We start from the raw sequence: 16,142 nt of genomic DNA on the forward strand, positions 1-16,142 counted from the left end.
GTACCAAAAGTTGGAACATGACATTGGATGCAAGGAAACACTTCACTAAAATATCTGGAGCATTCTTCTCTATAATAATAAGGCTATGTTAATGGTAGTTTAAAGATATGATTATAAACCACTTATTTCATATTCATTAAGACATGGTAAACATTAAATGAGATTTACCAAAATGATGCAATATTAACTTTTTGGAAAACCTAAAAACGAAAACAGAATCAGCCACACTCACCTGACAAGGTGTGCAAGGATAGCTTTCACCCAACGTATTCTCCCAGAATTTAACAATTCCATTAGCTGCTTTGGATGATACTGGGGTAATACTGGGCAGGCAATACGACTAGCTTCAAATAACCCATAATCTGGCATATAATCTACACTGCTTATATTGTCATTTGGTGCCATGCCTGGAATAAAATAATAATTCATTTGTGATCAATTTTAATTATTTGTAACAACAGGACTTGGGTTTAAAACATATGTTTCCATATTTGTACCCTTTAAATGTGGCACACAAATTTTTACTTTAAATCCAATCTCATCTAACCTCAGGTCTTTGTTTTCCCCTTCTTACTTTTTCAGTCTATTTTTGAAAGTCAATATCTCAACATCAACACTGTGACAAAGAAACTTATCACAACAAATATGCAACATTGACAGGTGCATCATTTAAAAAAAATTATTTTTAAAAATTAATTTATATGGTCACATATAAGCCATACGAGTATATTAGTATGACGGAAAAACAAAACCATAGGTAGACAGTTAAACTTTGATTGATCACTTTGTTTAACTCATTTTCATATTAAAATTCTTAAACTTGATGAATAATTCTAACAACAGAGCTAATACATGAAGTGTATTTAATGAAATAACTTAGGTAGTGCAGGAATATAAAATTTACAAACGTGCACTTTAAAAGTTTGATAAAGAACCAGACAATTAAAAACTAGCACGTCAGTCATAAGAGGAATAGATTAAAATTATGTTAGCATGCAGTGTGTGGATTAAGTGCTTATAACTGAGAATCCTTGGTGCTAAAAATGACAGGTAACAAATTGCCATTTTTCTTATTTAAATAATTTGGCAATTCTTGTACAAAAATAAAAAAAATCCAGAAACTATTAAAATGGGTTCCCTTCACAATGACGTTATAAAGAACACACAAATGGGAATCTAAAGTTATGTAAAAAAATTATTATTAGTGATTTCACAAACAACATAGCCAGTGAATTTGAAAGAATTGTATTAATGTATTATTTAGCACACTTGGCTGGCTTGAACTGCTATCTTCTATAAGAATTACCAATACGACTTTTCATTTAATTTTTTCTAATGTTAATCAGGAAAATGCCATTCCACTCCTAATTAAGGGTTTTCTGGAATTGAAAATACTTTTATAATCGTTAAGTTAACCATTATATTTATGTGATAACTTTTGAGGATAAAGAAGTTCAAACATTAAAATGAAATGTGTTGTCTTTCTACATGCAATGACAATAATATTTACACCTCTGTGGACAATAAAATTTTAATATTCAGGAAATTTCCACTGCTTTGTGTTTTGTATCTTAGTGAATTATGAATACCTCTATTAAACGTTTACCAATAATGGATAAAGCAGTAGTCTATCAACGAGAGATTCTGAAGGCTTATAGAAGAATAGTATTGCAAAAAGAAGTTTATTAACACTATATTCACTAGAATTTCTAAACGTAGACCATATCAAAAAACACTATTCAAGGACAGAAAAATGGCATTATGATATTTTAAGTGCATTTAACATTATAAGGGCAAATTGTAGTGAAAAGCAATAGCCCTTTCATATTTCCAAGCAAACACATTGATGGCTAAGCATTTACAGAAGCCAGAGGCAACATTCTGCATTGCATGGAAGCAAGAATAAAATTAATTTCCCAAAACATGAACAGTGAACATAAAATACAAAATTCTTTGATTAATTTAATGTTTGAAAAGCAGCAGCAAAGTTATTCCAGTAAAATAAAGTGTATCCTCCAGGTCATAGATAATGCGTAAACCTCTAAATACATGGGTTAGCTTTGAAGTACGTGTATTTGCCAGATGAATAAAGAGCCATTAACGGTAACTGACACCACTTAAAAGGGCTTACGATTCTTGATACAGGCCCAACAAATAAAAAGGAATCCAATGAGGATTCTGCAAACTTTTGAAAGGTCAAAACTGACAACTGCCGAAGATATGAAAGCGGGGCAAAGTCTCTTTTTCTCAGGCATCAAATGGCTGTAGTACTGAAATTTGGAATACAATGGATAACCCATGCATAACTATTCCAAGGAGAGGAGTTCACCCTCTTCTTTTCCACTTCTATTGATTTAATAACAGATATGGAATTATCATCTCATATAAAATCCAAAAGATAAAACTAGCGCCATTTTTGGACCTCTATGTAAGAAAAACTTGGAGAGAGAAAATCAGATCAGTGAGCTTAAAAAAATTAAAATTGAAACAGTAAATTCCTAATAACTTAGCTTAGCTAATAAATACAGAGTCCAGCAAAAAAATGCACAAACACAGACATTAAAAAGTGTTGCTCCCGCAACTATAGCATTGGAAGGCATGGTAAATGATCAGGCATACCTAGAAATACTAAAAAAAACCCATCTGACTCGTCATATGTGAACTTAAAGGAAATGATTGATATTTATGCAACAAAAATGGTGCACCAACACACTACCATCAAGTTATATGAACTTTTCTGGTTTCAAAGGATGCTGGATAGGACAAAGAAGTACAGTTCAGTACCACAGACTTTTACCTAGGGGGAACCTTAATGTACATAATTTTAAATTGAAAGCTTACTTAACAATTAAGCCTTAGAGAATAAATTGAAAATGTATATGCAGCCATTTCACTTGACACTTGGACCAATGTTTTCCAAGGGGTAATTAGTAAATAAATTTCTGTAAAATAAACACACCACATACAGGTCTAAGGTAACACATGATGTAAGAATAAATTTAGTATTAAATATCCATACAAAATTTTCTTTTCTTGAAGTGAGCATTCATTTTCCCAATTTCCTTCAAATAGATAGCATATGACTAAAAACCTAGGAGTAGGTATGTGAAGAAAGGGAATTTTAGAACAGAATTTATGAGCAAGAACTTCAGAATTATTCAAACTGGATCTATAAATGAAAATGTAGGAGCACAAACCATTATAAGGAAACAGTGCTGGGGTGATAGTGAAGAGCTTTCAGCAATATGACAAAAGGATTGCTATGGAACAAATCAAAACTAGACCAAATGGCACTGGTGTGGTGCAGATAAACATAGCTACATCAAAAAAGGAGAATGGAATGTGGTTGCCGTGACTCACCAGGAAGAAGCAGCAGAAGAGTAATATTGATCATTTAAGAACAATAATACAGGAAAGAAACCACTGAAATTCTGCATCCAAAAAAATTAAATTCTCTGCATTGTTTTTCGTAGGCTATGCATCAAGCATTACCATTCAACGTACACACATATTTTATTTGTTATATGCTAAACTATGCACCCAGATTGATTTATCTTATTCTGTGACTTTACCTAAGACAAAATATTTATAAGATTTTTATCATCCTCAAAATGTAAAACATTTCTGACTTGCACTCAAAGATACATAAAGTGCAAGGTTAAGCTTAGGAAACTGAATAGTAAGGAAAACTCATTTGAAGTTGGAAACCCTCAAGGAAGAAAGTTCAGTCTTTCAATGGATGATACATAAAAAGGCTTAAGAAGATGACAATGGGATGCTTTTAATTTATCTATCAATCGTCCATGCACTTTTGTCACATATTTGGACTTGAAAATAATGTGATGTTGTAAAACATCAAAGGTTATAGAAAGAACATTTGAAAATGACTGACTATAGAAACTTGTTTTCTGATTTTTTAAAGGCAATGACATAATACTTACTTAATAATCAATTGGAATATATGTATTTACCTTTTAATTGCATTTAAGCATGCATATATAATAGGGCTTGCCCTAATTGCAGTAAGTGTACATTTGTCTCGTCTACACTCATTTATTTTCAACTTTCCTCAAGTGTGCACTTACTTGATTCCTTCAAAGCATAAAATTGACGTTTTACTCCACATTCATATAATAAAGCTACACCATGTGTGAAAAGGCTTGCATGCCCCAATGGAGGATGATGTGCATGACTACACTCTTATTCTGTTCACTTTAAAAAAATTAAGAATCAAAAAGGCTCATGAATTTTATCATTCTTCCTTTCATGTACCAAAAAACAATCATCTCGTTTCACTTGAATCAATTGGAAATAACTTGAATCATTTTCTCCATCAAAACATAATGAGACTTGACAACTTGTTCACAGAAAATAGCTGGTGTAATTCCACGAATTTTGCACTGTTATAAAGTGCTAATTGGAGAATTAATAAATTTGAGGGCTTGTTACAAATCGCAATGCAGCAATTCAAAGTTGCAGTTTTTCTGGCAGGAATTCATGATTTTATAATTTTCCATGTGAGTTGGAGTAGGCAACATTGATGTGCACAGCAGCCAAGGAAGCAGCATGCAACATGTACACAAACACCAATCACCTTGAGTGTTACCTCGCTTCTTCTTGTCTCCTGAGAGTATTATATTTATTGATGCCACCCTTGACAAATGCGTCACAGAGCTAACTGTAGCAAGGCGACGTTGAGATGTTTCCTGTAATTTAGTGAAGAAAAGATAATTTGAAGATAAAATTTACCAAAAATTGACAAGCTATAAAAATAAGTTCAATTAACAAACAATTTTTTACATGTTTATTGAAACAACAATTATTAATAATTATATTTCAATTCCAACACTTGATAGAATTATGAAATAAGCTACTTCAAGCAAGCCAAATGAATATGTTAGCACTAAATTAGGAGACTGGAAACATCAATGATTTACCTGAGCAAGAGTTCTCAGGTGTTCATCTTTTAAAACTCTTGACCCTTGGATTTCTTCTGACTCCTGATGAATAAGTTGGGTGCCATGCTCGTGCTCTAGTAGATCTAAAATATGAATTGACAAAAAGTACTAAGGTTTCAAGTGCAACCTTGTCAATGGTGTCCTTAACTATTGATACAGCTAGTTTTTCTGTTCAGAACTATTTAGGTGTAATCAATTTAGTTTACTCATTTGAATATGAAGTTGTGAGAATTGCCCACAATGATAGCATAGCAAGGAAATGAGCACTTAGTATTCCTGAACTAGCACTTCTTGTTTCAACTGCTCAGACCTTATTAATTTAAGGTATTCCAAATTTACATGAATTAATATTTTAGTAAACGGCAGTAAAGCATTACAGCTACTAATTAGCAACGGATTATTCATAGATATGAATGTCTGCAGAGATAATTGTTAGTTTTGGATAGGAGGGCAACGTGAGCAGATGAAAAGCTACAGAAAAGAAATGGTACATGACGAAATGAAACTTGAAAATTATATGTACACCTAAATGAGGGGGGATCGAGATGGTGCGGGGGCTAACGTACTGGCTTCCCACCCTGAGGGCGCGGGTTCAAATCCCGGTGGTGTTGAATATTTTTCAGAGGTTTCTCGATCCCTACTTGAGGTGCTTTGTGGAGGGCACTTTGAGTGAGTACGCCGTCCGTCAGATGGGACGTTAAACTGCGGACCCCTTGGCGCCTTTCGTAAAGAGTAGGCTAATGCCGACGCCGGGTTTCTCTCCACCCTTCATCCTTTCCTGTCCATCCCCTATGGCGCAAATGACCTTAGCTGTCGGTCGCCTCCCCTCAAAACTACTACTACCTAAATGAGGACCAAATATCAATAATATAAAGCCTTCTTATGTGAATGTCCTATCCTTTGAAAAGAAAAGGCAATTCTCAATCCATATGTTAATCTGATGATCATGATATCCCAATTTTAGATTGCTCTCATGACAAAATTTACAGAACAAAATCTACAGCTTATTTTAAACTGTGGGGCTGATACCTTAAGGATTTAAACAGTAAATACTAACATATGCATATGGAATTCAAATATTAATATAATTACTTGATGGCTTCCACTGAGAGTAGACATGCATTTCACTATCCATTCCAATGACCAGTATGCCATCTCTGACCCAAGATATCTGCATTGGCAAAGGTGGGAGCCCATCTGCAGTATGGAGATCAATTTTCCTTAATTTCATCCACCTTGAATAAAAAGAAAAAAATTGGTTGTACTGCCACAGAATTACACTCAACAATTGATTGATATTGGCACTGTACAGGTTTGACAACCAAATGAAAATTTCAAATTTACTCACTATGTGTAGTTCTCATTACCAAGCTAAATTTGTACAACAATATTGATTTAAATTACTCAGCACTGTTTTGCCACATCCAATGTGACTGGCTGATCTAATCTGAGCACTTAGCTGTTGTTAATTGAACATGTAAATCATAAATGTAATGACAGCAGAAACATAAAAATGGCCAGAAATTATTGCTGCATGCAATGGACAGTGGCTGAACAGGACTTCAAAGAATCTTAGAATATCCTTTGTGTCCTTTGAAAATGGCCAGCTTTCAAGGTATGAATAAAATAATTACATGAAGTAGAAAGAAACAAGAAATAAGCCAAACCATCCAGTGGCACCATCAGTTGATGATGGTGCAGTCATTCCACTGCAAGATGGCTGTCATGAACATAATACAGCAATGATGCAGCTTTTAAAGAAAATAATTCAGATGCACTGCATAACATAAGAGAATGGTGATTAAGACTTGTGGACCAAAGTATGAAGTGTCTCAGGAGAAATAAATGTTTTTGAACTAACATTACCTTTTAAGGCATTTTCAGATTCAACTGTTTTCTACTTTTTTAACCAATTGTTTTAGCTTCTCTCAATCAAAGCAGGAAAAGTTAATATGCATAAATTCTATGTTACCTTATACATGGTAGTGACAAGAACTGGAATGAAAAATTTCTTGAGATTATGATTCTCAGCATTTAATAATTTAAATATTGTCATTGCCTGCTGTAAATTCCATATGGGGCATCTATTGGCATGAATATCCATTTTCTCATGCCACCCAAAAAAGAAAGTAGAACATTAGTGAGAGGGAAATAACAAGAAAAGCCAGCATAGAGAAATAGAAAACATAAGGGCTTAAAACTACCAGCCTATGAGTGAATCATTAACCTTACTACCCTGGTATTCAAGTATTCCCTCCACATAGTGTCAGTTTTTCAAATTTATTACCTGGGATTTATCAAATTTTATTCCATCACCCAAAATTTGAAATTTTTCTTGATTTATGATAAAAAATTCAAAAAATGTATGAAGGAGTGTGGTACACTACTTATGGGAGACAAATGAAGGAGATAGCAATCATTAAAAAGTAACAGAGAATATAAATGAAATCATGAGAAAATAAAACTATTTTTTCAAAATATGATCCTAGTGGATTGCATTACTAAAATTGATAAAAAATATGCATTTCAGAATGGAATCTTGGGGGCATGGTTATATAAAATAAGAATAATTAACAATGTTATCAATGATCATCAATGGCCCTGAGTTCCATGGTCCCCTCTTTCCTTGCGATTAGGTGATTTGCAGTCAATCTACAATAATATCTTGCCTAATGAAGATAGCTTTGCCATCAAAATGGTAATCCTACTACCTCTTATTACTTTTCATTTTCTGACTCCTGTTCTCTTTTTCCTTACATACATTCCTGACCTTACTGTAAGTCACTATCCTAATCTGGTGATGACTCATCAGCTGGTATCACTAAGGTTTTTTCCAAAAGATAACCTTTCCTAGACCAAGATGGCAAGCAAATCCTTGCTACAAATTGCCATGCAGCAATTCAAAGTTGAAGTTTTTTTTGGCAGGAATCACTTTTTTCCTGCATTTCTCAAAAATAGTGTTTAAGTGAAATTTCAATTGAATATGTATTATTATTATTAAAACTGAAAAGTTGCATAAGTGGAGAATTATGTCATATAAACTATTAGACAGGTATTTATGTGTATGCAAGCAATCAGATGATTCCATTCTTTTTTCTTTCGATTTTTCATATATTTTAAAGTAATTTCTCACTGTTTCTTCCCTGCATTATATTTCATATTTAAATGTGATATGTAATGCATATTTTCACATACAATTTTCTATTAGTATGGACAGTGCAATTTGATTCAATATTTATCATTGGAGGATTATGAGAATTTCTAAACCCCTGTCCAAGTCATTCCAAAAAAGGCACACCACACACATTTCTTTTAAGAAACATAATTAATGATAGCCCTACTTCATATTCAGGCTGTAGATAATAGAGTCAATTTCATACCACTACACTTGCAGGCACCTGGACCATTCAAATGGGATACACTAATTTAATGTTTATTTCCAGCAGGTTCTCTAGGATTGCCTCAACTTTTCTACAGATTTAACACAAACTGATTTCCCAGTTCTGTCACGACCATGAAACACGAACACAATCACCTCTGAAAGTTGCTCATCCATGGAGTAAAATCCTCATTAAATGGCAAACATTTCTCATTTCTGTGGCATGGCAATGAATAATAAAACAAATATTACCTAATTTCATCAGTGAAATTGGCCACAGCTAAAGAGGAGGCTTTTCTCAGAATTGGTCTGTTGGTTGACTGAGATTCTTTCATTGCTTTCATGTTGGCTTGAGCCAAATCACTGGAAACTGGTGTAAACAACATAACCTGAAGAAGTATAATTTTAAAGATGTCAAAAGTGATTATTTGAACTTAAATCAGAAGAAAATCATAACTCACAAAGACACAATGTGTTACAGAGAAACAGTATCAAATAAAATTATTACTAGATAGAGCAGTAAGTAAGTAGCATAGAGTGGAAGGATGACGGAGGAAGGAAAATATAGGTTAACTTGACTATGGCAGAAGATCACTGCATAAATTTTAAAACAAATCAGCAATTAGGAATTAAATCTGTATGAACACATTTTCACCTGTTAGAGGATTCAAATGGGAAAAATATACTACATCTTGGTGATACGTGACAGTCAAAAGTGGTACCGACCAACACAGAATGACAGCTTTTTTCAAACAGAGTGTACTCCTCATTAATAGTGCACAGCTAATCTGCACAGGATATTTATTCTCTGTTATTATTATTCTCTGGGTATATTTTCCACCTTATATTTTTTAATTCAACAAAAACAAATCACAGAGGGCTATTCTTGAATATAATATGCTTTTACATACCCTGGTACATAGTTTGACAATTTATAAACATGGTGGGTAACAATTAAAATTTGGCTAGGTAGTGATAACGTAAACAACATGCCAAACTCAGAATCTGGGCTTAATGCCCAAGCAATTCCCCAAAACATGTTTGGCTAACATAATAATTAGCAAAAAAATACCATGCATGAAACATTTTTGATTAAAAAGAATCTTGACCTTTTTCAAGGTCAACTCTGTTGAGCTTATCGACACTTGTGTAGCAGAACAAAAGGATAATATCGGTGCTGGGTAACACACACCAGTTTTGAAAGTCATTGGAAGGATGGCAAAAAAGGGAGTCAATTGACATTAATGGCACATAAGTTTCTTCTAAAAATTACTCAAAACAACACGCGCAAACAAACATTTTTAATGCCATATTACAAAAATGAAATCCTAGGGCCAACTGAAAGGAATACCATTTCGTAAAAAATTTTTAATCCCATGGATATAATTATGCTACACACACCTTCAAATTTTTCCTTTTTTTGAGCCTAACATTTTTATAACTTCTAACTGTGCTATCCGCCTTGTCAAATAATTTCTATCGATCTAGAAAATGACATGCACAATTTAGCCAGAGCTTGTTTAAAATTTACCCATTATTTATTTCACTATTGATTCCACCACCTATGTTAAGCAAAACTATCTCCACCTTTTTCTCAGATCATTTGCAAATGGGAAAGAGAGTATAAGGTTCAGCGTAAACAACGATTTTTTACAGTACCATTGCCTTTTGATATCTAAAAAAATTTAAGTAAGGTAAGGTTAAGTAAGGTAAATATTGGTCCATAATTGAGATAAAAAGGTCAATATGTAATAATCTATAAGGCTGGGAAACTCTATAAGGTAGTAGTAAAATTAATTCAAATTCAGTATTTTCCTTAAGCATAAAATAGTTTTAAGATAACAAACCTTGCTTCCAACACCAACTGTCAAAATATGAGATCCATCTTCATTTGAAACCCAATCAAGTTGAACCAAATGCTTTTGTGTAAGAGGACAAACATTTCCACATTCTGTGATTGACTTTCGCAGTGACTGTAATGTACTAAAACTTGGCACAGCAAGGAGCCCTAATAGAATGGTAAACACAGAAATAAGTTAAATAAAATTTAATTTTAAAAATTAAAACTACAAAGTAATAACTTTAATATCCAATTCCTCCTTCCAATGAGTCCCTTCATATTTCCCAGGAGTGTATCAACTTTAGGCTTCTAGAGGGCTAAAACAGCAGTGTTTAAATACTACCAATGTACACAATTATATGCATGTCTACATGGCATAGAATTCAGGGAGAGAAGGGGGACACATCCCATTAATGCGACAAATTAATACAGCAGGATTGGGAGTTTAGTTTCTTTCCCTCTATGGTCATATACAAGGTAGAAAATGGAAACAACAAATTTTACAAAACTTAAAATTAAAGCATTTTAATTCAGAGCCTTAGGTATACAAATTTCAAACTAAAAATTTGACTAGACATGGTATAGTGGAATTGATTAAAATGTTTCTGAGTTTGATGAGTATTTTACTAATAGAGAGAAACTTAAAAAAGTAGAGCATGCCTACCTAATCCAGCTGCGTTGTCATGAAACACTTGGTCTCCATTTTTTGGAGACCTAATATCCTCTTGAGAGAAAGTTTTCATTAAATTGGTGATTTTGTGCTTTTTCTGAAGGAATGTTCTGTCATGTAAATAACTTAAGTCTAAATGCTTATCTAAATTAATTTGTGGTAAATGAATATTTTTTAAATGAATTGTATCTTCAAGCACCCACTCAGAGCCTGTAACAGATTGTCAGAAATGTTTAAGCAAAATATTGTATTACCTTCTGCTAATATTTTCATTGTCCACACAAAGAATGCACTGTATATGCCTACTTATGTAATACAGTAGGAAAATAAAAATAGTCATCATGTATTTAAAAAACATCCAATCAACCAATAGCAGTATTAAAAATTATGTCATTTGTTCGTGCTACCATAAAGTTATTGCATGCACTTAAGAAATCCAAGCAGTTTAAATTCCTTTCAGAATATTAAGTATACCAAGAATAGGGTAGGTAGTATGACCAGATATCAACTAGGATATACACACCTCCTGTACTTTCACATTCATAAATGGCAACACACAAGTTAACATATCTAGACTCCTTATCACTTTTTGATGGACGGGTAAAAGATTTTCCATATTTATATGCACAGGCAATCCTTCCACTGTAAGCAGCACTAATGTTTAGCGGTTGACCTAGACAAGAAATGCAAAGTTAGGTCATTTTTTGGATATATTTTAATCAGATAAACATTTAAAACTGGATTAAAAGAACAATTGACCTACCTGGGATGTCTATTGCTGATTCATGGTCTTTTCTTGTCATTTCCCATTCTGTCCACTCATAAGTCCTACTTCTCCTCATGGTATCCATTTTAGAAACTTTGCAATTCCAAAACCTAAATGGGATAAAAAAGAGTGTCTTCAAGAAACATTAAACATTTAATAATAAATAATGTAGATAGTACTTATATACTTTTTTGGGATCATTTTATATAGTTTAAAAGGATCAAGAACCCCAAGATAGGATATCATAAGAAGACAATTAAGAGTCAATAATTGACTCCATAATACATGCCGCTTTTTGTTGATCTTAATGGATTTACTGTTAGGCATTATAAGTCAACATCACAAGGAGACTTAATTTAATAATTTATCACTTAAACGAAAATAGCAAATTACTTACTTAACTGAACTATCTGAGCACGCAGTAACAATTATGTAAGGAGCATAACAAGCTGGGTAGATAGATGCAGAGCTAAGATGACCCGCTGCAGGAGCAGCATGAACAACTTCAACACCCTCTGGTAAAGGTAAATCTTGTGTGCAGACCTAAAGAATTAGGTGAAAGAAAAGAAAATAAGGAAATATTGAACTGAAATAATAACATTTTTTAAATATCAACAATTCTTCAAAGAAAATAAAATATTAATAAATTTATATGCATAACATAATTTGGAGTCCTTTAAAGTTTCCTAGGCCGATTTTCACGCTCCTTATCACTCAGGTCAAAATGTAATCCCATTGAACTCTGATAATGTTTGTATTTTTACATTATATACTTCGCAAAACAATTTTTTCATACTAGTATTTCATGATACAATCAGCAAACAATGTTTTAGAGATGAAGATAAATGAAATAAAGGTTTCGGTGAGTTTTTGAATAAGTAACTTAATTTATTTGCAATTCATTTTTTTCCTAAACCACTGCTAATTCAGCAAAAATGCCAGGGCAATTTTAGCATAGTTCTTTAGAAATTGGTCAGTACTCAAAGGGTTAATTAGAAAATGTGGCAGAAAAACTGTACAAAGATTGAAATGGAGAACTGATGGGATTAAAACCAAAAAACTGTTCAGCATGGAATTGCTTTAGCTCAGTATTCTACACACTGCTTACTCTTTAACCACACACCTTAGCGATATTACCACATTTTAAATTTGAATTGGTATAAGGCCTTCCATTATTTGCCAAATTTAATGCTTTTGTTCATAAATTATATTCAATGATTATATTTAGATAAGGTATTTTCTTCGAGGATAATGTAAGTTAGTGCCGTGCTGCAAGATTTTCAATTTATGCCTATAAACTATCAGTTTCTGATAATAAATTAGACATAAAAATTGAAAACACTTTACCTTAGTTGTGGAAATTACTACATGGGAAGTTTGTACATGGTCCACAGGCTTGGGATGAAGGTCAGCTGGAGTGCCATTGTAAGGCATTCCTGCACATCTTACATCCGTAGCATTACTTTTGTTATCATCATCATCATCTTGAACTAGCTGACTATCAGGAACATACATCATACTCCCACTTAACTCTGTGAAAATATAAAAAAATGCACATCATTCCACTTCTCCTATTTATTTTAAGGGATTGATTATTATATCACTTCCCTGACCTGCATTGTCGGGCTGAGAGGCAATGACTAATCGCCACATATGTAGAACAGTACTTTTTCCAGCTCTCTCAAGAACAACAATGTAAAACGGCTCCTCAAAAACAGCTGACTGCTGCAAATCAACCATCGCACCTAAATGAGTTTCCATTAAACCAAGATCACCTTCTTTGGGTAGTTCAAAACCAGTCTTTGTTTCCCTTTCACCAGTAATGAGCTGTTCTTGGAATACATGAAGGAACTGTGTGTTCTGCCAGTCCTAAAATAAAGGCATCAAAAATTATCAAAACTCGGGTAGAAAAATTATTATTATTCAATATGAACTTATAAACACACATGAGTTCTTGATTATAATCATAGATTTCTTCACTTCTAATACTCATTAGGGAGGTACTGAAATATCTTTTCATACTTGACCATCGGCCAAACTGCAGATTGAAAATCAGACTCCAATCAAAAATTTGTTTAGTTCTGTACAAATTAATCATGTGTCATAAGAGAGCCTTTGACTTTTAATGGAGAAACACACAATGAAATTTTGCAGAGTATTATTCTATCATAATAAATGTAATTACACAATCTGTGGGCATCTTGAATCACATTTCAACTGCTGACAAGCGGGTTACACATAAAATTTTAATTCACCAAAATTAGCAGGTCTGATAAATACTGTACCAGAAACAAAGAGTACCAAAGGGTATAGTACAGAATAAACATGCATGAAGCCAGATCATTTTGACACACAAATAGGTTAACATATAGCATGCACCAAGACCCAACTAATTGTAAGTTTCTTTCATAGTCTAATAAAAACATACTAAAGGACTTCGGTAGGGTACAACTGATACAGTCATACCTGATTGTAGCATAACCATTAACTTATTTAATACATTTTCACTGAAAATATTTATGAGCAAACATACATGAGTGGCATCTGATATTGCATCCAACTGAATAACACATCCAGGTCTTGCAGTTGACTGTTGAGAAACAATTTTAATTTTGTTGTGCAGAGATGACTGCTTCATGCCTTCATCTAAGGAACTGTCTGTTGATATGCTGACCATTGAATCCTATAAAATGAGCATTCATACAAAACTGTAGTCTCAGTAATTTTCAACTAATGTATAAATCAGTAAATTAAATGGGCGTAGACTGACCATCATTCTACTTCTTCTCTCTGAACTAGATATCTCTGCCAACAGTGTCCTAGCATCAATTACTGCTTGATACACTCTTAAACTATGTCCATCAGAGGCCACAAAGCAGGCACTTGGTGAGTTGGACAAATTGCCCAATGTGGTGCTATAGAACAAAGAACAATTCAATATACTTACAAAAAATAGTTTTAAAATACCATAGTAATAAAAAAATAAATATAACAATATTTATCACGATAAAAGCTTAATAGCAACATTGACAATATTTAGAAGAATGTTGATCTTTCCTATATGCACTGGCATGCTATGGTTAGTTTGTTTAATTTGCTATACATATTACCTGGGCAGTAAAGTAGGAATCCAGGCAACATTAGAAAAAGCAGAAATTTCAGGAGAATTAATCCTTGCTAGTTCTGAAACCCCTCCAGATTTAGATAGTGGTCCAACAGCATCAACCCTCCATAAAATGAGTTCACTACAGAACCCCTAAAAATGTGAAAAATAATAGTTTCATTTAGAGAATTTTTTTGCATGCATGCAGAAATAATTAAACACAGTTTTCAAGGAAGACGAGGAAGAAAAAGAAATGCAGGTGCACGATCAAATGAAATAGTGCAAAAAGATTTCATATTTCACTGAGTCATCAGAATATATATTAAAGGAATAACAGTTCATTCAATAATTCAAGCTCTTCTGTTTAAATTTATACTGCAAAAGAGTGAATAAGTATATACTTACAGTCGGAGCAGTAACTTCTTTCACTTTTATGAGTGGAGTCATTCCCTCTTCTCCAAGCTTGCTATGGTCTTCACTCCCTGGTGTTGGGAAATCTGGCATATTATGATGAGATGTGGTGAGGAGGAGAGGGAGGACTGGGTGACATGTGATATCATTTACACGAAAACGATGACCTGATGCTCTAGATGCATGACTGATGCTCAGTACCTGACTGAATTTGGACTTCTCATTAAATGTCAACTGCCAAAGGTTCAAGGTGCCGTTACTGTGCTTGGAAACCATTGAAACAACAAGAGAAGGATTCCCAACAACATCTTGTGATGACCCTTCGGAGGAATCTGCTCCAGCATTGGCCTCGGCTAGGTTTCCAGGACCATCAGGGGTGGGTGAAGGTGCATGATGGGGTGACGATGGTGGTGAAGGTGGTGACCCAGGAGGTACTGGACTCAAACGACTTCCTCCTATATCATCTTTGTCTTGGGGAGTTGGCGATGCTTGTTGAGGGGCTCTAACCGTTGGTTGCCTCAGGATACTGGTACGTAAATTACTGAGCAGTTGGCATGTATGGTACAAGGAAACATTGGTTGACATTGTCATTGCATCTCCAAGGGGGAATGCAGAAGGGATTCTGGTAGAAAAAGATACTTGTGCTTGCCTGAAGGAGCCTGGATGGTATTCATCAAGCCAATCAACAAGCCTGTTCATTTGAAAGAAGAGAAGAGAAAAATTATGGAAAGAAATTTCCAATACTATTTGCCATGCATTTGATTATGAATCCATATGAAAATAAACTGACCCACTAGCTTTTCAGAATGGATATCATATAATTGTAAAGAATTATAGTAACATTTAAGATATTATTTTAAAATCTTCAAAGATTAAAATATCAACCTGCAACCTGTGAAGGAACTTCAGGCACTCCAGTGAAATCTACTTTTCATTATAATTACTTGCTTTATTGGTGATTTCAGAAAAATGATTTTGCTGTAGGCAATGTGTTCATTGAGAGCCTATCACAATA

General features: G+C 33.7%; 1 protein-coding gene across 4 annotated transcripts in view; it reads right to left on the reverse strand.

Annotated features, from left to right (window-relative positions):
• Positions 1–16,142, reverse strand: part of Rbcn-3A (rabconnectin-3 alpha) — a 106,042-nt gene that overhangs the window by 69,756 nt on the left and 20,144 nt on the right. For 3 of the 4 annotated variants that reach the window (XM_071593579.1, XM_071593578.1, XM_071593576.1), the window contains exons 11-26: positions 15,122–15,818; positions 14,724–14,869; positions 14,384–14,528; positions 14,147–14,296; positions 13,227–13,482; positions 12,961–13,145; positions 12,011–12,156; positions 11,611–11,723; positions 11,371–11,520; positions 10,842–11,057; positions 10,185–10,345; positions 8,590–8,726; positions 6,051–6,193; positions 4,938–5,041; positions 4,595–4,706; positions 233–407 (exon numbers count right to left, since the gene is read on the reverse strand). In XM_071593579.1, coding sequence (XP_071449680.1) covers positions 233–407; positions 4,595–4,706; positions 4,938–5,041; positions 6,051–6,193; positions 8,590–8,726; positions 10,185–10,345; positions 10,842–11,057; positions 11,371–11,520; positions 11,611–11,723; positions 12,011–12,156; positions 12,961–13,145; positions 13,227–13,482; positions 14,147–14,296; positions 14,384–14,528; positions 14,724–14,869; positions 15,122–15,818 — 3,036 coding nt within the window. The remainder of the gene's footprint in view (positions 1–232; positions 408–4,594; positions 4,707–4,937; positions 5,042–6,050; positions 6,194–8,589; positions 8,727–10,184; positions 10,346–10,841; positions 11,058–11,370; positions 11,521–11,610; positions 11,724–12,010; positions 12,157–12,960; positions 13,146–13,226; positions 13,483–14,146; positions 14,297–14,383; positions 14,529–14,723; positions 14,870–15,121; positions 15,819–16,142) is intronic. The other variant, XM_071593577.1, reaches the window with a different exon arrangement.

Source organism: Hetaerina americana, unplaced genomic scaffold (genome assembly GCF_022747635.1).
Source record: "Hetaerina americana unplaced genomic scaffold, ioHetAmer1.1.p SCAF_6, whole genome shotgun sequence".
NCBI classification, from domain to species: Eukaryota; Metazoa; Arthropoda; class Insecta; order Odonata; family Calopterygidae; genus Hetaerina; species Hetaerina americana.